Genomic DNA, 22,848 nt, shown 5'->3' on the forward strand with positions numbered 1-22,848 from the left:
TAAAAATCAAATACTTTCTATTCCAAACTAAACATAGCCAAACATGTAAAGTTACCAATGTCTAAATCCTCAAAGAATACACAAAACAAAACACTATATTACTTTGTGGGGCTTCTTTAGGATTTAGATGTAGGTGTCACCTGTAACAAATGAAAAACAAGTTATTACAGACAATAAAACAAAAAAATAATAGATGCCTAAAATAATCAATTCTGTCGTACAAATTACTAAAGCAGTCAATGGCCCTGATTCCGGCAGACACTTCCTAATTGTATTTTTAGTTATACCCGTCGTTTTTTTATCCGCCGAAAAGGTAATTTTACAAGTTAATTTTAAAACGAATGAATATCCCGGGGGAATAAAATCGGCCTCTCGCTGGTATGCAATCTGTTTGACGTCTACTTAACTCTGTTGGGTTATTGGCCTATATAAAATTTGGAGACGGTTGTTTTGTATTTCTGCTTAAAATTGACGTGTTTCATAAATTTTATGCCTGTCGATTTCTTTTTCAGCGGGTAAGAAAATGACAGGTATAAATTAAAATAAAATTAGATGGCGTCTGCAGGAATTAGCACCATTAAATAACAACTAAATATTTTTAGGCAACAATTTAACATTTTACTACTTTTAAACTCACCAAGGATTTGATCCTTATGGATTATATCCACATGGTAAATATATTATTACAGTACATTTACAGACTTGTAAGTCTTGTGAAAATAAAACTTATTTCTTTTCAATTTATAAATAGATGAGGCTGTTCGCCTTCCACATTTGATAACGTCTGATGACTTCCATAGAGCGGCGTGTCTCCAGGCAACCGTAACCCCATCGCTCCTGTACCTAAACAAAAATAATCTCAAAACATGTAAACTCCTTAATAATAACTTCCAATCTTCGAAAATGTTAAATTGTTCTCTTAATTAGGATGTCCACACGCTTATATATCGCGAAAGCTTAATCACCCGTTACACGGCACGCCGCGCTGTGCAATAATATGACTCCAATTTTATCTACGCGACAAATGAACCAATTCATGGCTCACGCGGTGGGTAGTACGTATAATAACGATTCAATAAATGTCATTATAGCACAAATAAGTTTGTAGACACCCTTAATACGAAATAGATGTTAAAAAATAGTAGCTTTTATTGTGTGACTACTTCACTTACCAGCGTGTTTCTTATCCTTCGTATCCTTTTGATGATGCGGATGCTTTTTAGCTTCTTCCTCTTCTTCCTTTAAAGATAAAGACATTTATTGTGAATAAAAGTTACGGTTGAAAAATCACATCTCATTAATTATAAATAAATAAATATTTTGATTACATGATTATGAATGAAAAATTAATCCACGTTTGTCTAAAGCGCTTAGATACCTTGTAAATTTTACGTAGATTGTATAATAGTAGATACGTATGTTTCGCAAAGTCTATTAAGATGACAAGTTAGGTAAATACTCCAGAAACTTGATTACCATTTTTCTCCTCTGTTCCTCCATTGCGTGCAGTTGATTTTTCAGCTGATACTGTGACACGGAGAGGGACGGCCGCGTCCTGGCGAACTCTACCATTCGCAACGACGTCTCACCCCTACGTTCTATCTGATCTATGGTCTTCACGTAGTCTGATGATATCTTCCTATGGACTTTTCTTCCGTGTTGCAAATTGAGAATCTGGTCGACTGAGTAGTCGGTTGACGACGGTCGGAAGTAGGAGATGTCCCTTTTGAGATAGTCGTAACCTATAAGGTCGTCGTTTGCCGAAGTTGTTAACATCATCTTTTTTAATTTAATTTCGGACAAAGGCCTGTAAGTAAGAGAATATTGTTCAGTGATGACAGACTTATTATTTTTATAGGATTTTTATTTTTATAGCACTCACCCGTGCTTAGGGAAACTCACAAAGAAAAAAAAATCGAAAAAATTTGACTCGGACGGAGCTCTTGCCAAGAGAAGAGGACCTGGTGGTGTAATGGTTAACAAGCTCGTCCCGGTTTCAATTCCCGTCCGATTCAGAATGTTTTCGATTTATTATTCTTTTCTTTTTGATTGGCAGTATAATGACGTCATTTACTTGTACTCCTTCAGCGTGGGTACAGGCTCATCGTCATCGAATGCGACGTCGTCATAAAGTCGCACCAGAACCGAGGGTCTGGTCGACTTGTTCTTGTCGTCATGGACATCTATAGACACTTGTCGAGGCCGCTTTACCGTCGGGTGTGCCGACGCCGGTTGCGTGGCGATTCGAACTTTACTGCTGGAATTCAAAAATGGATGTTAAATGAAAAGCTCATAATACGAAGAAGACTAAAAGTAAGACGTCCAAGTCGAATGTTATGTATTATTCTAGAGTGATCTATGACTTATTTAGTTAAGTTTAGTAGGTAGTCGTGCCCTACCGACAAGTGCAATTAGATAACGAGCTACGACAAAATTTTATAATATATGTTAGTAAAATATTGTTGTAGTACTTACTAAAACAAATTGCATCAAGAGTACTGAAAAAAAAATCGCCAAAAATTTTAAAATGAAATAAATATAATATTACGCATTGGGTGGATAGAACGGACGGATGCAATACGTACACAAATTAAAATTAGCAGGTTTAAAGGAGAGGAGAATTAAATGTATAACAGTACCTTTCGGGGAAATTTTCAGTCTATCATTGAGATATAAATCTGGCACATTTGCATCGTAAAATCATAACCTTGGCATATTTGTATTGACAAATAAAAGGAACTCATTTATTTAATACACGCTATAAATCGTTTCGTATGAAAACCGCGCTACTTAGCCTGAGCGCCATTTTGGTGTCCTTTCTGGCATACAAACATTTATTTATTTATTTAACATAATTTTGTGCTAAAAGTATTGGCCCTTAGGGTTGAACTACATCTGACAGCAATCACCACCGAGAGAGAAGTGGGTCGCTTTCTCTCGCCCTATCAAATGACGGTCCTGAGTAACAGAAAAGGATAAAAGTATAAGAGAGTGCGATGAGGTACTGACAAATGTAGCTTGTGCCGGCCATCATCGACACCATAGGCGCTAAAAATGGCGGGAAAACTTTGTTTTAGTCTGACAGCTTTCAAATTAGTGCCGTCCTTTTCTTATCATTAGTGCAAGAAAGAGATAACGCTATCTCTAGAACTGCCAAACTAGTTATTTAAGTTGGTGTCTGCAAAAATCGACATCTTATCTCTAAAAACAAATGCATAAAATAAAAATAATTTACGAATACAAGTATACCTGTATTTTTAACTCAAAAATTAAGTAACAACTAAAATATAAATAACAAACATTAAAAATAATAATGTTACAAAACTAAATCCTATCAAAGTAAACCACTTTAAAAAATAAGTATACCGCTATATCAAATCAGTCAGTTAGTGGCTCTAACTTATTTAACATGACCTGCCCTAAACGGAAATGAAAAAGAGGAAAAAGAGCACTCGATGTAAATTTTTCGATAACTAAGTTAAGGAGAGAATTAGCGCAAGCGAGTCAGATGGCATAGATACCTAAATCACTTTGTTTCCTCTACGAAATAACTATTGAACTGACGACACAAACTGTGCATTCAGAAACATACGCATGTGTCGTCGCATTAAGAACTTTAAATATTAGTGAGCATCTTTTTCGTGGACGAGACGTAGACGATAATATAATTGTTTTTCTTAAAATAAATTATTTTTACTGAGTTTTTCTTTAACCACGGCGTGTGTTCGCTGGCAGAGAGATCTAGATAGCGAAGGAAAACTACCTATAATTTTGAGCAAAGTATTTAAAAATATTGTGTAGAGGGCTCGAGCGTCCTGCTTCCTTCAAAATACATTAGAATCACATCAGTAGGTTCAGCGCGGCGCGAATTATATCGAGGGTTTCGGCCAATAGAGGCGGCGAATACTATCTATGTGGATATACGCCGTACGGCTATTGGTCAAAGTCCTCTATGTAAATCGCGTGGTTGCCGTGCCGCGAGGTCTGATGTACTTACGCGTACGACTGGCCAATCGGTTATACAATTTCTAAATTGTGAAATGGTGATCCCTCGTAATTGAAGCTTTATCTACTAACAAGAATATTTATGCTACGTTGTATATGTAAAGAAAAAGAAAAAAAGGAATTGTAATACGGTAGTTTCGTTGCGCTGTCTTCGTCGTCAACGCTCGGTCCGTCAACGTCACTGTCGTCGTCGTCATCGACGTCCTCGTCATCTTCGTCGTCCCGCTCTATGTGCTCCTTGTACTTGAGGATTTTTGCCACGTCCTCAGGTCGCACGAAGCCTGTTTGTCTTCGTTTTATAGCTTTAGAGGTAGATTCAGAGGGCACAGCAATTGACACTTTTCTAAAAAAAAGTTTAAACAAAAATAATCCTTTCACCGAACAATTGCACTCAATTCTTGCGGCGGGTTTTAGTAATAAAGGATATTGTTAAAAAAATATACTACAACCTCTGTCCGGTCGTCCGTTTTTGTCGTTCAGTCGTTGGTTTATCACTTCCATCTTCCTCTTCATCGGCATCTTGGATGTGCCCGATTTTGGACAGATCAATAGGCCGTACGAAGCCTGTTGGTCTGCGCGTAATTTGAGCATGAGTTTCCCAAGGCTCCGCAGCTATAGACACTTTTCTAAAAAAAATAAAAAAATAACGTGCTATAAAAATAAAATGACGGAAAAGAACAAAATAATAGTGTTAGAACTATGGTTTTCTTCTTTTTATCCCCCTCAAGGCTTGAGTGCTCTTCAAAGTTTATCCTCCTTTCAATTCCCTGTGTACGTTCAGTTATTTCATTTAGGTAGGTTCGTATACATTTGTTTGCGTAACTTAAAAAAACAACGAAACGTAAATAGCAGACATTCGCAGCAAATCGATGTTTGTGGCAGTCTTTTGGCATGCCTCCAGTTCAATTAAATTTATCATAGGACTTACTTTACATCACGAGATTTGAAATCCGTGTAGACCAATCTGTAGGTAAATAAGAAACAATCGTATTAGTATTTTGTTGTTAATGGCAAGGCAACATGACTTGCATAATTGAAATATGCTACACTTACTTAAGCCTCCTGACCTCTTCATCTGTGAAACGCTCGTGTCTGAAATAGACAACCATTAGATAACTTATACCTAGGTATAGTCATGAGCAATATAATGTACCCACTTTAAGACTCTGTCGCACTAACATATTTGACATTTAGTGAGACTTACAGTTCCATTTGTCAAAAAACCAGACATGGTACCAAAGTGTATACATTATTAACGCTCGTGACCGTACACTTTATACGCCTTGCAGTGGTCTTTAATGGGCTTTGATTATTATGAATAGTGATGTAAACTCACGGTTCCTTATCTTCAATAGGATTATCTTTGACGTAGTTCCTCGCTATCTTCCTTACTAGATGTCCGGAAAAACTGACGTGTTCAGCATAGTCCCTGAAAATTTGATTTAGTTTGTGAAAGTTAACGAATATAAGCGAAATATTTTATTACGAATTATAAAGCCTGTAGTTGATTTAAAAATATATTTAACTGATACAATCTTACGAATAATGACTTTTTTAAGTAGAGAACCAAGTTGAATGGAACACATTTCAAATATATAAAGACCAAAGATTTAATCATTCTTCAAGAGCACAACAATTAAAAACATAACATGAGACAAAGTTAGTAACATCTCGTAAGGACTAATGGACGATTGATTTGAAATCAATTCCTGAGAACAAGCAAGCACCATAACATAATTTATTTTTGAAGGAAATCCTTGATTGAGACGGCTTCGTAAATAAACCGAACAGTGAAGAGATATTGCGAAATCTCGTACTCGCTTATATTATGAACTTTAGGTGCTTTTAGTGCTGATATTGAAATAGTCATTCAAGTTCAGACCAGTTGTCTATTAAGTCAAACGGGCATTGGGGGTTTTAAACTCACCTCCAAAATACCCGCGAGGGATTATAAACTTAAATTGCTTTGGTCCTTCAATATTTTGTTATTATTCCATTCAACTTTACACCGTCATCTAAATACGTAACCTCATAAATACAGAAAAGGACAATTACTTTAAGTATTTCTTTATCTCTCTTTCATCGTCGGAATCTAAATCCTCTTCTGTAACAAAAAGATTTCGTTTTAATTGCATAGCAGGCGAATTGTTGAAGTACAAAGTATGATGAAACGTTACTTCAATCTTATCACACACCCATTTAATTTTGTCATCTTTACCTCACTTTGCGATGGTTAAAACAACTGAGGTATCTACTTTTGTTTGGTATCAAAACGTCAAAATAATATAGTAAACGTAAACTACAATACCGTTCAAACAAAATAAAACTTATATACATTAGTAGTGTCTATATTGCTATCCTTGGCTTGGGCGGGTGTTTCCCCGCACTCATACATTTACTAATATTGTAAGCGTTTACAAATGTACCGACCCGTTTTGGACAGTGTACCCGTTTTGAGCACCTTTCCCTCACGGCATCTGAATACAGAGCAAGGCAGTCAGTCAACGCAGGACAGACTCCTGTACGGAGTGATGGTGTGTTGGCGAGCCAAGACATGACAGTATATAAAAGCTGTGCACTACAACATCTCTATTTGTCTGTTTTTAAATTAAATTAAGTAACATAGTCTCACAGGCTCACAGGCTTCATAAATGTGGCATATTATGTCATGATATTAGGTACCTACTCATTAGCCTACACCCTCCCTTTGAAAATTGTTCCCATCATATTATACTTTAAGTTTTTAAACCTGATGATGATTCCTCGTCCTCATCGCTGTCAGAAACTTTATACGACTCGATGATTTCCGAAATAGCGTTCAGTACATTCACCTTCTTATTTTCTACTTCTTGAATCTGCTTCGGGCGTTTAGGATCCAAATCATATTCTAAGCAATAATCGCCTTGAAGGAATCTGAGAATATGAAATACAAAATCTTATCTTGATTGCTGTTGCTACATACAGCAACGTACACTTTTTGTCAAGGGCATCCCGTTTACCGTAGATGTACCGTCTACAGAATTATCCGAAAACTAAAAAAATTAAAGTCACCATCCCGTTTTTCACAGGGTCCGCTTATCTAACCTGAAGGTTTGACAGGTCCGGTTTTTTTACAGAACTAACTGCCCATCTGACTTTCTGACCCGAGATGGGAAAACCGGGCCAATACAGGTTAGGTCACATACCTTCGAAAATGTATCTCTCGGGAATGTGGGTTTCCTCATGACGTTTTTCTTCACCGCTGAGCACGTGATAAACATTTACGATCCAAACATGAATTCGAAAACAAATTCGACAATCATTTTACGCCTGTGCTGGATTCGAACCTGCGACCTCAAAGTGAGAGGCAAGCGTTCTACCAACTGGGCTACCACGGCGGATAACTGTAACACTAAATGAAACGTATATATTTACATACCTCTTCAAATCAAAGTTAGAGTCGACTTCGCCAGGGTAAGGCACATCAGTCATCGCCAAGTAATACGGCTTCTCAGGTTTAGGAGTGGGAGGAGGCCCGGGTGAGACTTGCGAGTACTGGAACTCTTCTGGCTCGTACTCATAATCCTCAACGTCAAACTCATTGTTTTCAACGTCTTCCTTATTTTCATCTTCATTCTTATGTTTACGAACTTTACTGCTGGACATTCGTGAATGAGACTTGGATTTACTGGCTTTGCTGGACAAGCGTGTTTCTGGTGGAGGCTTGTCTTCTGGCACGTCCCGTTTTTTATGCACGAATCTGCTCAAAGAATTTATCAGAATATAATAATTTATTCAATAGTTATTCACCCCGTAAAGAGATATTTAAAAAAAAAAACTTCAAAATCTGTCTAATAAAATGTAAGAAATAATATTTTGTTACATATTCTCTTCATTATTTAAATTCTGAAGTCGCACTCGAGTTTAGATGCCCGCATAGATTAACATTCATCATCAATACGCAATTTCAACAATATTACTTACATACATCCTTCTTTTTTTAAGTCGATTAAAAACAAACAAAAATACATAAACAGGTAGTATTACTCATCATCCTCCTGCCCTTATCCCACTGTAAGTGGGGTCGACACAACATGTATTTATCTTCCGTGCATCTCTGTCAGTCGTATTCTTCAGAACAGGTAGTAATACTAGTTGTATGAAATCTATGACTACCTCTTCGTGGGTCGAACGTCTTTCTGTCCATCTTCGCCCACAGCTTCACCTTCAGCGAGTTGCTCTTCACCGGGTTTCGCTTCACTTTCTCCTCCTTTTTCTTCTAATTTAGCGATTCTTCTGAACTCTATCTCCAGGAATACGCGTTCCATGAGCATCTAAATCGACAAACGTGGTTTTAGTTGATCATTAAACATTTTGGTTAGACTTTGACTTCAAATTCAAATTCAAAATATTTATTTCGGAAACTAGTCCATATTTAGTTAGTAACTTCATAACTTACATTTAGAAATTGTCAATGGAATTGCTACTTTTTTAGAGTAAGTAGGTGTAATGAAAAAAACAACACTCAAAAACAATGTAGTCAGCAAAATGTGAAAGAACTTGACTATGATATATTTCCGCATACTTATCTATTTTTGCTGTTCTGCTTAAGTACCTAGGTACTAATTTAATGAAAGAAACGAATGTCACCTTTCACCGGTCGTTTATTGACCGGTAAATGTCCTTACCTCATAGAAAATGTCTGCTATTTGAACAAGATCCTCGATGTGTTTTTGTATATATTCGTTGGTGTTTTTGTTTATTGTAATATTTTTGCAGTCTAAGTTTAGAATACCAGCCCTGTGAATAATAATCTGACTAGTGGGCGATTCGTAGTACGTGTTTACTTTCTCTATTTCTTGCAGGGTTTTTTCACCATCAATTAGTTGCCCAAAAGCCACAAATCGGGCATTCATCCACTCCGAAGGTTGTAACAATACATAGAACTGAGTTGAGCAGTCTATGTGTCTGAAAAGGCAAACATTTTAGTAAGATTTGTATTTGTCGTGGCCAGATCGTAGAATTGATCATTTTGATCATTGAAATATGACCGTTTCATGAAATGATCGAACACTTCATGAAATGATCAATTCTACGATCTGGCCATGACATATATTATATATATACTATACGCACTATGAAATGAGATATCCGAGAAAATATTTTCGTATGGATTATATAAACTATTCGATGTAGTAAAATGGTTTCAGCATTAACCTGCCAGCATTCGCCATCCCAAGGACGCCTCTCTTGTCGTTTGGAATCGCAAAGTTTTCGCAAGTTAAATATGTCTGTTTTAGAGCGAATCCTCCTCCCTGGATCCAACCGTCCTTAACAATGCGGTGCACTGGAGTTCCAGAATATCCACCCTTGGTCTGCTTGCAGAGACGAAGAAAGTTCTCGCACGTATTCGGAACTATATCGTCATATAACTGAGGAGGTAAATTGAAGGAGTTCAGATTAACTGTAGAGAGAAATACCTGCTGAAACACTACCTATCTAAATCTAACTCAAAAACTTACCATAAAAATTAAAGTTCCTATCGGCTTCTCGTCGATTGAAATATGAAGGTAGGCACACGATCTCTGCAAGATTATTTAAAATTGACATTTATAAAGGGACCCGGTAATGATTTAACTTTTAATCAGTGGTATGTATCACATTTTAGTATTATATTGATTCCTTATTAGCCAAAAAAATAGATGTATACCTCTCAATAATAAATATACTTACACCTGAAGCTTTCACGAAATTGACGAAATTTTGCGTGCTCTCTTTCTGGTAATTCAACACCAGATGATACAGGTATCTCGTTTCTATCAGGTCCTTCAGTTCTTGATCTCCTCCGAGGAAACCGTCGTTATATATGACAGCCACTTCGCTACGCAGGCAGTGAGCAGGACTGCCATATTGAATCTTCAGGTCGTTCAACACGTGAGGCCATTCTACTCCTGTCACACCTGGATAACAATTTACAGATCAATTGAATAAATTGTGGGACGTTAGCCAAGTACCCAAGTGGCCTATAGGGTGGCCACATTGAATCATTTCATCTAAAAATGCTAATTGCTATTTGAGATTTGTTGACATTGCGCACTTAGGTATCGTTATGCGAAAATGTGAAATTGCAACATTGCGTTTTAGATGAATTGATTCGTTTTAGACCCCCTGAACATCCGCCGGAGGACCGTTTTCCTCTACGGGTGTAACAAATCGAAACAAGCAATCTAGAGTAGAAACTGTCGATTGCATTAGTGTAGTGAAATAAAGTAATCACTTAACGTATTATATTGCAAATTATTACTATAGGAATAATATCCCGTAGGTAGATAGTTGGTTGTGTGGTGAATGTTTTACACAGAAGGTGACCAGCTCAAAATTACGTCCATTATTTATGTAGTCTTAGTTAGGATTTTGTTGCTATAAGGTGTTTTTTGATAGCGTCATGTGATCCCAGTTACATCGAGCGATATTGGCCGACGTCGCCTACCTTCGCCCGACTGCTTTTCTTTCCATTTAGATGTCGAACGAAGTCCAGAGACGAGACGTTGTCTGATTTCGCCCGATGTCTCAGAGAACACATGTCGCTCGACAATTGTGAACTAGATGAAATTTGAACGCGCATAAACCAGGGACTACCGACCTTTTATAACAGGCGCGTCGAATTTTCTCGATCGATACTTATGCATGCCCTGGACCATATTGGCGCAGTAGATGAATTCCTTGGTCACTCTGTTGCCTATCACGGTGAACTTAATGCGTTGTGAATCACGACGTTTCTTCTTAGGCGCAGGATACACAATATTATTAATTGTGTTGTGTGCGCGTTTGATCTTATGTGAATACTTGTCCTTTATAGATTTGCTCCAGGGATGTTCCGACACTGGCTTGTCCTTCATTTCCACTGGTAAGTTAAACAAAGACATTGTAATTGCTTATAAAATGCAGTAAAAAGCAGGAAATAAAAAGTTGCGAATTAAAACATTGATATCTCGGAAAGAGTATAATTTGTCACTGATTTATTGTTTTTGTTTTTTTGGACACAATGTTTTACATATGTGGACAGCAATATTTCGTTGACAACACCTCACCTACTGCAACAACCTCTTTTTTATTTTCATAGTGAGTATATATCCTGCGTACCTGACCGCTTCCGTTTACTCGACTCCGATGCCAACTAGGAGTCGAAGTGGTCCTCATGGCCGAAATCAATCGGAGAGATCAATCAATCAATAAAAGGAGGAGTTATAACCAAAATTAGACCTTCATTTTTTTGCGTTTAAATCTATGCTCACGACTATATTCCCTATTGGGATAATTAGAGGTATCCATCGCAAGATGTACTACTCGTAAGTACCCACGCCTCCACCGAGCTTTCTGTTAGGCCAACGCATAGAGCAACATGGGCCTTCGCGGATCCAACGCAACGTGATAAGTGGTGAGAAGGAGCCGTCTCCATCTAAATACAGCCAACGAAATCCGGTCAACAAATGTTTCAGAAGGGGGTATTGTGTGTGGACTCCTCGCCTAGTGTAGGTATGTATATGTTACTATAGTAACATTATTATGCATGTACAATGTATTTATGTGACATCTTTATCACAAACTACTCAACCTTTGGCCAGGCTCTCTGCTCCGGTTCGCAGTGGTCCGCGAAACATTTACCTTTTCAAATTGGTGCACACTATCTCGTTTAGTTTTTTATCAAATGCTTCCCGTTTTTTTATTATATGAATTATATACCTACTCTGCGCCGGAGGCCCGTGTGTTGCTCTTGGTCCGTGTTACTGAAGATCACGGCTATATCCCAATGGGGTAGTGAAGCATTCTGCTACGAGAAGGACATCGATTTTACATGTTTACATATGAGATTTAGATGAGATTACGTTTTTTCTTTTCTGGGAACAGTCGGTACAGTCAGCACGAATTGTCACCCCGGTGACAACTGGGAAGACAATTCCCAGCTGTCGCCCCGGGGGACAGGGCTAGTCCCCTCTAGCCTGTAACTGCGAACAATTGGTTAAAAGTATATCCATCGCAAGATGAACTAAGTACCCACAGCTCACCGAATAACGAACAACGTAGAGCCGGATTACCGTCTATAATGGTAGAGTCATTTGTGTTACTGAAAACTGAACTTAACTAATTGGCGCAAGTCCGCTAAGGTTTTGTTAGTTGGCGTCAACAAACGTAGGTAAAGAGTTACTAGCGCCAACAACCCCTGTTCCACATATCCCTACTGGGCTATCCCTACTGGTAGGGAAGAATGGAATATTTTTCCAACCGTTTTTCTCTTTGCTAGTAACATTGTCGTTAGCGCATCAAAGAAGATTTAAAAGATACAAAAAATAAAAATTCTCCAGTATTACTTTAAAATAACAAACTTTATTGAAAGATAATCAATAGTTTACATTGTAGGTAATAAAAATAAAGCTAATACCTACTGGTAAACATTACAGTAATAGCTTCTCACTACTTTCTGGACAATAGACCTATTTGTATTTCTTTACCAAATGACCATAAGGTACGGGATAAAGAATGCGTTTTGTATGTTGTGTGCAATAAAGTAAGTATATTTGTATTGTATTGTATAACAGATATAATTTGTTGACTTCAAAGATGCTTTCCAGCCAGCGAATCTCCTATACTACTATGGAGTCCTACGAATAAATAATATTTATGGAAATGGAGTCAATGATATTAGGTACTTAGTATTAGTACATTTGTTATTCCGTAGCGGAAGTTCTGTCAATTGGGTAGTTTCCTAGGTCAAATATATCACTTTATTCATTGCGATAAATAAAATTATAAATATATGAATTAATAACCTTATTGGTCATATTCGCGAGATTATTTTAACGTGACATAGGTAATTGTCAGCTGCAGAAAGTTTCATCTCGTGTGTTTCCAGTCCTGGCTATGCCCCACATACTTACACACTAAATGGAAAAATAATAAGTGAAATAAATAATAACGTGGAAAAAAAATTGAGTGACGAATCCATCGATCCCACTGAAGACCAAAGAAATTGGGAGCGCTCCCAGTTTGCTCTGAAAAAAAGAAAATGCACTTAAAAACGAAAGACCTAAAAACGATATTTTCCTGTTTGTAATTCTGCAAAAGACTACCATCACGTTGGTCTAACAGAAAGCCAGATGAAGTGTGGGTACTTAGTTCATCTTGCGATGGATGTATCTTTGACTATGCAGACAAAGCCGGAAAAGCGAGACAAGCGGACAGAGAAGCGGGATTTTCATTGCTTCATACAGCTCTGTATGCAACAAGTATTAGTCTTGGATTCCACTGTGGACAACGGTCCCTTTTTAACAGACTTCACAAAAAAAAGGTTATTTTAACGTGTTTGTTTTATTTAAGAAGCTTGAGCGCATGTATATTATTTGCTACGGCATCTAATTGACGATGTGCACTATACAGGGTGTTAGTGACATCGTAACGAAAACTTTGAGGGGTGATTGAGGCCATGATTCTGATATGATATCAAGTGGGATTTTCCGTCGCAAAAGTATGGAACTGAAAATAATTAAAAAAAACATAAAAATTTTCATGAATATTCAGACTGAAAATTCCACTTGATATCAACTCAGAATCATGGTCTGAACCATCCCCTTAAGTATTCGTTACGTTGTCACTAACACCCATACCTACTTGTATGGCTACTGTATGTACTTGTGCGGGGTGTAGTGACATCGTAACGAATACTGAGGGGGATGATTCAGCTGATTATTCTGAGTTAATATCAAGTGGAATTTTCCATCGGAAAAGTAAAGAATTGAAAATAATTTAAAAAAACTAAAAAAAAACATGAATTTTGCGACGAAAAATTCCACCTGATATTAACTCAGAATCATGGTCTGAATCATCCCCCTGAGTATTCGTTACGATGTCACTAACACCCAGTATATAGCACTCTAGCCCTCAGCAGGGGTTTTACCTTCTATTAATTCTCAAAATTATACTAAAGAAAACTCTTAATTTTACAGTGTATTTTTTCCAGTTGTTATGCCTACTGTACAACGAAATCCGTATGGAACCCATACCATACCCAGACGTACCAATTCTTAAAAAATCCTCTAGCGACTTGACGGAGCCTCATGAATACTAGCATCTCTAATAAATAACTGTTCTAACATTGGGTCTTCAGCCAATTTCTTGTCACGTTCCTTTCGTTCTACGGAAAAGACAAAATAAATATTATTCACAAATATGTACGTACGTAGATGTTGAATTATTTAAGACCCTCAACCAGTGGTCAGCAGACCACCATTGGTCGGCAAGAGCTAAAATATGGTCTTTGTGACTAACAAAAAAATTGTGCAGTATTTTTTCCAATCTTCCCGCACCCCTTCAAAGAGGGGGTGAAATTTTATATGAGACTTTCGCATTTTTCAAGGAAGGAAGCTAAAAATTAGGAAAGGAGAACCGTGTTACCCCTAATTTAACACGAGCGAAGCCACGGAAAAAAGCTAGTAAATGAATAATCGATACCTTCTTGCTGTATTCTCTCCTGTCTCTGCTTATTTTTTTGTTGATATTGTGCAACGCTCAGTGTTGGCCTACGGTGAGCGTACTCCATACTTCTGAAAGATACCTCGCGCGGTTGTTCCATTTTATACAATCTGTGTATGTAATCTTCTGATATTTTACTCTTCACTTTATACTGCACATTAGCCACTTGCTCGAAGGATTCGTCCATCGCCAGCGACGGCCGCATGAAATCCTCCTTAATGTCTTTTTTGGTCTCTTTTGGAAATCTACGTCGACCGAATGATAACAACAGATTCTTTGGAATTCTTTCTGATATCGGCCTGAAAATACAAGAATACTGGTTTCTTTATGAACCCTCTTCAACCTAACTTTTTGTTGCATTTAGATTTCTTTTATCGCTTAAGCACAGATACTTTAAACGTAAACTATCAAGAAGAATAAAATTAGGTTCACTGCAATCAAAACTGCGTTAATGTTTACTAGTTTGCACTTGATATCAACTCAGAATACTTGAATCATCCCTCAAAGTTTTCGTTACAATGTCACTAACACCCTGTATTGGTAGATACACAGTTCTATGCAAAAGTCAATGAAAATATCGTCCCCTCGTCAATTCTGATGTATTACCTCTTCAAGTAAGTATTTCGAAAAGTTCACCGAATGAGGTAGGTTCTGGTACCCAAGCATTATGGATGTAATATCAAATTTCAAAACTGCTTTGCTTTTTACAGAATAAGACCTGTTATTTAAAGCTAAGCTAATAATGGTTCCGAACATGGTATCCGGGTAACTGTTGGTAGGTATCAGGACATAATATATTTGGTAGAAAGATTATTATTTTTACTTGTAGTTTTTGAGGGTAGGTGGTCCCATATTGTCGTCAATTTGCATTGCATCTTCATACAGACGTCTGATGACAGATTCCCGTAGGGTCGAATCATCCTCTGTGACGAAAAATGTTGTTTTTAGAAAAATTACAGGTAATATTTAAATTGAAAATTGATTTGCCACGGCACCCAATTCTATATAAAAATGCCACATCAAATCAATTCATCTACAAAAACAATATTGCAATGTAACATTTCCGCATATAAAAATAAGTGCGAAATACAAACAAATGTCAAATAGCAATATTGCTTATTTAGATGAATTGCTTCGATGTGGCCTTTTTACCCTCCCTTCTCACCAGCAGTAGATCGTCTCACTAAATGGCCTTTTTTTAAGGGGACAGTCTCTGAAAGTTTTTTCGGGGTCAAAGCTGCTAAGTCGACTTTGTCTCTGAAAATAATCATACAATTTACCATATTGACTGTAATATCCAATACATTAACAACTACTTAGGTACAATCAAAGAGCAAAAATTCAGGTAAAAATATCTTAATGTCTCAGATCACTTACTTAGTTTCGGAGATTCGTTTAGTTTCGGATACTCGCTTTGAAATTGTACCTTCCTCTTGTGCACCATCGTCTGTCTTCTTTTTTTCATCTTCTATGTTTTCGAGAAAAGGTACCTCCTCGTGAGACTTTCGAACATAGCCGGTTTGCTTCCCTTCCCTTTTAGTGTTGACGTCAACAAAAAACAATCGGTTATTGTCCTTCAAAACGTTGCAATCTATATTAGTTTGTTGAGCATAGATGCTTGCATACTGGCCACATAAATAAGTAAGTAGGTAAATATTTATAAACTAATTTTGTGATTAGGTATAAATTTCAACTTTCATGTGTAAGCGTTGTGGATTGGATTACTTTACCGGTGAACTTTTTTCAAAATGGAAAAAGCTTGATACTTATACACAAAAGTAGTATTTTTTTTTATTCTGTGCTCTAAAAACCAAATATTGGTAATTGGTGACGTTATAGGGGCAAATGGAGGTCCAGTAGACAGAATTACGTATGATACCTACTAACATACGTCTAATAACCTGGAGTACTACCAAGTTACCGATCGATGACTTTACAAATTGGACAACAGTATTTTATATATAGAACAGAAGAAAATAAAAGGTACACACGGTTCTCCCTCTGCTTTCTGTGCTTCTTGTGGAATGATTATTGGAAGTTTAATGGCACCTTTCCTGAAATCATATCCATGTGAAATTGAAATCTTTGTTCTATTATTAAGATAGAAGAGTGTTGTTTGTTAAGGACTTTGAGTGAATTTGCTGCTGGGAAAGTCTGACTCACACTTTTAGTCCATTAATTACTGGTTTTTCTTCAGGGTAAGTACTTTATATTTGTAGGATATGGTATTTCATATAAAAAATACGTTCAAATGGAATTACTTAGAATCTGTTATTTAAAGATTAGGGCTAGCGTAAACTAGCGTTGTGAAGCTGGCTGATTTTGTTTTTGCCTATAGCTATATCTAGAAAGATCTACTTAGAAAACAGATAAAATAATATACTCGGCTTTTTCAGCAGCAGATTTTTCATCACTTTCCTCACTCGATGGTGAAGAGGTTTGTTTCTCTCTCTGGAATTGTTTAACTTCGGTCAGTTCTTGCGCGAATGTAGCGGTCTGTCTTCGCTTCTTCATATAATCGGCCGGAATCAATGATGATTTACTGAAAACATCGTGTAATGCAAAAGAAATTAAAGTTAAATTAGTGTCCAAAGTCACTAGTGAATACTCAAAATTAGTTGTCACTACATGGTGATCGCTGCGGTTCTAAAATGATAGAGTATTTCGATACTCTATAATTTTAGAACACCATTATCATTTTAGTTAGGTTGGACGTTTCGACGTCTTACCAATAATAATAGTCTCTGATGGAGCCAATAATAATAGTCAATTTTGTCCTTGACAGGGTCTCTAGGGCTCATCTTGATCCACTTTCTTGTTGGTCATTTTGAAGAAAGTATTCTTTGTAAGAAATTTACAAGCCCCCGGATTTTTTTGCTTCAAAACTGTATTGCCTCACCTATGTCTCTCGCGGTCTCAACCTATATCAGCTTGACCTATTTCTGCATTAAAGTAGCCTATAATCAGGACAGTGATATAAATTGTCATATTTCCTTCTCTCTGTCTTTGTAAAACTTTTCGACTTCGTTATCTACGGAGAGAAATAATTATGTTGTTTTAAATGCACCTAGCGTCTTCTGAATCAGCGGGTGACGTCGGGGCGTTTGGTGCGACATCTTCATCTTCTTCACCCTCGTCATACCGGTTTTGAGCCTGCAGGATTTTCTTGACCTCATCGGCACGAATGTATGCCGTCGGTCGTCTCATTAGTTTTGACGGAGTACGATTCATATCATCTGGCATCGTCTGGGACGTGGCCGCAAAAGATAAACCTCTTTTTCTGAAATAATTATGTTAGTTTCTGCCTTATATTTCCATGTTATATTAGCAAGCAAAAAAATTAACTAATAATGATTATACATAATTTATAATATCACGTAGTTTCCAAAATTTGTGACCGGCTAATGGCAATAGGCTTTAACATAGCTAGCGAGGAGTGGATGTACGTACATAACATACATCTCTGTCTACCTCTTCCGGGAGTTATAGAGATAGGAGGAGTACAAATATTGGGTTAAAGCAGATACTACTCTAGATTTGATTTTCAAAGCGGTTTAAGAACGAAAACTGTTTAAAACTAGTTTGGACGACACATTGGGAAGAAATAAATTGGGTTATTTTTCAATACTGACGCGGACGGGGTTTTATCTGGCAGGTAATGTACTTAACTGATGCAACTGAGGCTTATACGAAATATAGCTTAACCTAAGAATAACTAAACACAGAATTAACTTAAAATCAAAACTTAAATAAACGAAACTATTTTAGGGAATGTATTTATCTTCGCGTCCTAGAAGCTTTGAAACACCAGTCCGTCTGGTCAGATGTCATTATTAGGCAATTCAGCAACACGTGTGTTGGGAACACGGAGCTTGACAGCTAAACTTAGTTTATAGGCCTCTCAGACTCGAATGCTGCCATTTCTGCCGAAATTGGCTTCACCGTATCCATTGCTAAGTGTCCTCCGTTCATCTCCTTCATGTGGTGGATGACGTCCTCGGGGTCTGTGTCCCGATATAACCTCGATTGCCATATAAAAGTAGGATTCTCTGCAGCATGGAGTGACATACGTTTCGGGTGTTATGTGACTGTGGCTCTATCTACCCCATAATTACTTTCACTTTAAACGTTAATTTCATCGTCTCTTGATGCATGCTGCACAGATACCCTTTACTTTACTCCAGGGTTTATGGAGGTGTTTAAACCTTTTCACGGAATTATTCCTTTCAGTAGGTAAGTATCTATTTTAAAATGTACTTGTCAGTTTTCCCCGGAGATATTTCTGGTGGTTCGTCCTCATCGTCATCTTCGCTGTCTCCATCGTCTTTATTATCATCATCATCATCATCATCTTCATCATCCCGGTTCTGAGCTTGCAGGATCTTCTTCACCTCATCTGGACGAATGAAACCCGTCGGCCGTCTCATGAGTTTTGATGGCGTCCGATTCATTTCATCAGGCGGTGGCCTACCACTGAAATAATTTACAATTTACTCCATAATCTGATCTTTATACACACCTATTTTAATAATATGTTAGTTCCTTTTCAATCGTAATTAAATTCTGATCAGATCACAGTGGGTCTCTATGGTCTCTAAAACATATCCTTTAGAAAAATAAGAATAAGAATAAAATAAATTTATTGCCAGTAACAATTTACATTTGCTATATAAACTAAGTAATTATGAATATTAGGCAATGACTTTACTTATCCTTGGAAATATTTTGGTTCATTCCAAAGTCATATCTATTCTAGAGTCAGATTTTAATAACTCGAAATGGAATAAATTGACCAACTGATAAAAAAATAATAATGCTACGGTCCAGTTGATCGAGGAGAGGTCTCTGGTCTGAGGCTCAGCATTGGGACGTAAGACTGTTGGCTAAGTTTAAGATTCTACGTTACAATTTGTGAGTGCTTACGATTGTCCAGTTTCTTTAACAATTTCTGGTAATGCCTTGTCTTCGTCTTTATGCTTTTGTCTTGATGGCGTAAACGCAAAAGGTGTTTCTATAACGTATGACTCTTTTTTTTCTACTTGGGCTTCAGATGACTCCCGTCTTTTTATTGGTGGAAAAGTAGTCATTTTTGCACTATCAGATGAACTATAATCTTCGTCTTCTTGTTTTTGCTTAGCGATTACCCTTTCGTTTGCCATTTCATCTGGCTTAGGGCGGCCAATAGGCCGTTGCATTAAACGTGACGAGGTTCGGGCTAGGTCATCTGTCTCTGCGTCATATCCAGAACTTATACCAGGTCTGAAATAATGTATTAAGTAGGTATATAAACTTACACTATTCTAAGAACATGAACAGAGTAATGTAAATTTTCTTACTTGTTACTGATAACAAACGGGAACCAGCTTATTGAGAAATAATAGCAAGTATTTGTTTTTACTTATTGCATATTATTAATTTATGTTAATATGAATTAATTGTATACTTAATCAATTATATTGCAGAGTCGACTTAAATTATTTTTAACTTAGTTTAGTAGTTACGTAGTTTAATTAAATAACATTAGAAACTTATTTCAAATGTTGCAGTAAGTCTTAAGTTTAGCAAGTAAGTACCTACATAACTATTAATATTTACATAAACTTAATATAATATTATAGGTCCATGCGCGAGGTAGTATAATTCTAAGTTCTTTAAAACTATTAAAGTAATTAAGTACATAATTAATAAATGCAATATTTAAACTATGTAGGTTTGTAGCTTACCTACTTAATACAATAGATTATATTATCTTAAAGGAGTTTAATAAAATAAGTAGAGTGGTCAAAACGTAAAGGTTCAAAACGAAATACCTATTACATAGCTGGACTCATTGGCTACCAGAAACTCCCCCATGAATGGTCTGACACACCCGTATTTTAAGATGTTGACTCGACTTTTCCTCCACTTCTTTCTCACTTAAGGCGACATCAAGACTTTCCTCCAACTTAGCTGTAGCTCAATACTGGTATTCTTAAACGGCGCTCAACCTTATCTCGAATTTACTCCCGTTAGGCATGACGTCATTATTTTCGTATTATTTTGTTGGCAGTATGATATGCTCGACTCCAGTGAGTAAAGTCCTCAAGTCGAGAACGTAAATGTCAACTTAAAATACCAAAATTTTCAGCTGAAACAGAGTCGAGTGGAAAAAGAGTCTAGTGAACACCTTAAATACAAGTGTTAGGCAACAGATACTACTACTTAGGCCTCATCCATCTTTTCAGATAATTTAAACAGTGTCTAGGAGGCAACAGATAGACATGCCACAAAATGGCGTTATTTACGTTTATGCGAGAAATACGAACATGTGTTAGTAAGTACTTCACAGAATGTTCTCCTATTTTATCATCGTTTTTTCTTAAATACAAGATTGCAAGCGTCAAATAGCAATATTGCGTTTAACAACCCCTTTTTACACTATAACAATAAATAGGTATAGACAAATATGTATCGTTTTGGTACTCACTTCGAATCACTCTGCATATCTTCTCTATCAGCGTCCTCGTCTGGTCTACTATCGAAAGTAGAGATTCGCCTAGATAAAAAATAAATAAAATTATACATGTGATATCACAATGTCATTTCCATCCCTAGTCAGTTATCAATAAGGAGTGGTTTTCTAAATTACTGTTTCATTTGTTTTAAGGCGATATAAGAGAAAGTAAATGTTTTGTTTTATTAGTAGCTGGGAATCGGTTATTTCCTATACGAGGAGATAGGTGTTTTCGGTAACTTGGAAAAAAATTTTTTTAACTACTTATAACGCCTTGCTTTTCTCAGTATTCTTACATTTATTTACTTTTAGGAACTTTTACAGCTGTATAGTACAGTAAATGAAGTCACTAGTGTCTATATGCTAAGTACAAATCTCCACCTATAGGTTTTGGCATTGTCTACTATAGACAATGGTGTGTGCAATGGACTATAAATATTGTTTTGATTTAGGCATGATTTAGGGCAGTGTTCCCAAATAACCGACTGCATATCGATTAATAATCGATTACTTTAAGCCCCTAAATGAATCGATTATTCGGCAACACTGATTTAGGGTGTGTGTAGGAGATTGGCACCTACAGGCAGCGAAAGCTTAGCGAAGCACTTTATTATAGTATACGTATCTCTTTATCGCAATAAGTAGGTAAGTAGATTTAATAATTATTTTATAATTTAATATACAAGCTAAAATTTATTACTAAAAGATTTTTCAGACAAACAGATAGCGAAGATTTAGTAAAATAATTAATAGCTCTTAATTTAAATTTTTTATCTTTTACAAAATTAAATTAAATTTTTATCTTTTTTTATTATATTACAAAATAAAACGTAAATTAACTTTATTTTTAAGTTAATATATATTGGTACCCTTTATTGTGACAATGCGATGTGCTCGCAGATCTTCTAAAAACGTATTTTACCTTACAGCATAGCTCCGCAGGTAAGTATACATAGTTTAGTATAATATTACGAATAATTATCTTACAATTTAATATACAAGCTAAGGATCATTACTAAGAGTAAGTAGATCACGGAGTACCTACTTAAGTAAACAAGTACGGGTGGTGGTAGAGCCAACCTACTAAACTTAGTTGGCTTTTTGAAATACCTAAACCCTGTCTTTTACCCACCATATTACCTTAATTTTTTAAGCTGTTCTTCAGTAAGTCCACTCGCAGTAACAGATCTGAAAATTAAAATATGGTAATCCCAATTCTGCAAAAAAGAAGTTTCTTTAAGTTTTGAAATGTCCTTGTTTAACGAATAAGTTTTCCATGCACAGTCAAGAGGCACAAAAAGATTTTTCCTTGGAGTTCTTCGCCGTGGGTTTAAAGACAAAGTTATAGATATTGTAACATAGAAAATACTCAGTGCATAATATTAAATACTTAAGTACCTACCTATGTTACGTTTGGGTAACCTGTCTCACACACAGCACACACACAATAGCACGGCCCAAACACAAGAAATGTAATTTTTCCACGTCATTTTTAGGCTCACTCACCTCATTTGTCAAAACTCCAGGGAAGAATCTCAAATCGCCAATGAAGTCACTAAAAAACGAACGAAGTCTGATCACTAAAGGTTTGTTCTAAGAAACTTACTTTCTTTGATTTCCGGGATCGAATATAGATTGGCGCCTGTCAAAAATAGATTGTCGTCGATTTGCTGGTGCACCTTGTCTGTCAACCACGGACATACGTCTGAAAAAAAAACGACATTAAAAAACCGTGGTATCGCAGCTGGTTAGAAAGAAGCCGCGGCAGGTCAATTTGTAGAGATTCTTCACCCTTGATTCTTCATACTTATTACTTTAATAACTTTGATAATTGTATCAAGTGC

At 36.6% G+C, this 22,848-nt stretch overlaps 2 protein-coding genes across 5 annotated transcripts in view; both read right to left on the reverse strand.

Moving 5' to 3' along the window:
* Positions 1 to 14,169, reverse strand: LOC126371860 (NK-tumor recognition protein-like). 4 transcript variants are annotated; one of them, XR_007567092.1, is made up of 20 exons: positions 14,058 to 14,169; positions 10,628 to 10,888; positions 9,718 to 9,944; positions 9,507 to 9,569; positions 9,202 to 9,416; positions 8,673 to 8,952; positions 8,161 to 8,318; positions 7,424 to 7,744; positions 6,755 to 6,918; positions 6,061 to 6,109; positions 5,342 to 5,434; positions 5,059 to 5,097; positions 4,934 to 4,969; positions 4,455 to 4,631; positions 4,136 to 4,348; positions 2,075 to 2,254; positions 1,477 to 1,807; positions 1,173 to 1,239; positions 638 to 843; positions 1 to 140 (listed from the first exon to the last, which is right to left on the reverse strand). XR_007567092.1 is itself a non-coding variant. In XM_050017248.1 (18 exons), exons 1-18 carry the CDS (start codon positions 10,908 to 10,910, stop codon positions 124 to 126), a joined length of 2,913 nt encoding a protein of 970 aa, XP_049873205.1. In that variant the 3' UTR covers positions 1 to 123. The 4 variants fall into 4 exon arrangements, 2 of the variants coding, with proteins under 2 accessions (XP_049873205.1, XP_049873206.1); XR_007567091.1 differs by lacking the exon at positions 14,058 to 14,169 and having other exon boundaries at positions 10,628 to 10,910; XM_050017248.1 differs by lacking the exons at positions 638 to 843; positions 14,058 to 14,169 and having other exon boundaries at positions 10,628 to 10,910.
* Positions 14,058 to 22,848, reverse strand: part of LOC126372009 (uncharacterized) — a 20,584-nt gene continuing 11,793 nt past the window's right edge. The window contains exons 13-25 of the mRNA XM_050017508.1: positions 22,611 to 22,709; positions 22,145 to 22,192; positions 20,978 to 21,046; positions 19,435 to 19,770; positions 18,769 to 18,984; positions 17,579 to 17,791; positions 16,895 to 17,053; positions 16,503 to 16,565; positions 15,889 to 16,044; positions 15,677 to 15,768; positions 15,335 to 15,434; positions 14,491 to 14,810; positions 14,058 to 14,173 (exon numbers count right to left, since the gene is read on the reverse strand). Of these exons, the coding sequence (XP_049873465.1) occupies positions 14,076 to 14,173; positions 14,491 to 14,810; positions 15,335 to 15,434; positions 15,677 to 15,768; positions 15,889 to 16,044; positions 16,503 to 16,565; positions 16,895 to 17,053; positions 17,579 to 17,791; positions 18,769 to 18,984; positions 19,435 to 19,770; positions 20,978 to 21,046; positions 22,145 to 22,192; positions 22,611 to 22,709 (1,969 nt within the window). The 3' untranslated portion in view covers positions 14,058 to 14,075. The remainder of the gene's footprint in view (positions 14,174 to 14,490; positions 14,811 to 15,334; positions 15,435 to 15,676; positions 15,769 to 15,888; positions 16,045 to 16,502; positions 16,566 to 16,894; positions 17,054 to 17,578; positions 17,792 to 18,768; positions 18,985 to 19,434; positions 19,771 to 20,977; positions 21,047 to 22,144; positions 22,193 to 22,610; positions 22,710 to 22,848) is intronic.

The sequence above is a fragment of the Pectinophora gossypiella genome, chromosome 13 (assembly GCF_024362695.1).
Source record: "Pectinophora gossypiella chromosome 13, ilPecGoss1.1, whole genome shotgun sequence".
Classification (NCBI taxonomy): domain Eukaryota; kingdom Metazoa; phylum Arthropoda; class Insecta; order Lepidoptera; family Gelechiidae; genus Pectinophora; species Pectinophora gossypiella.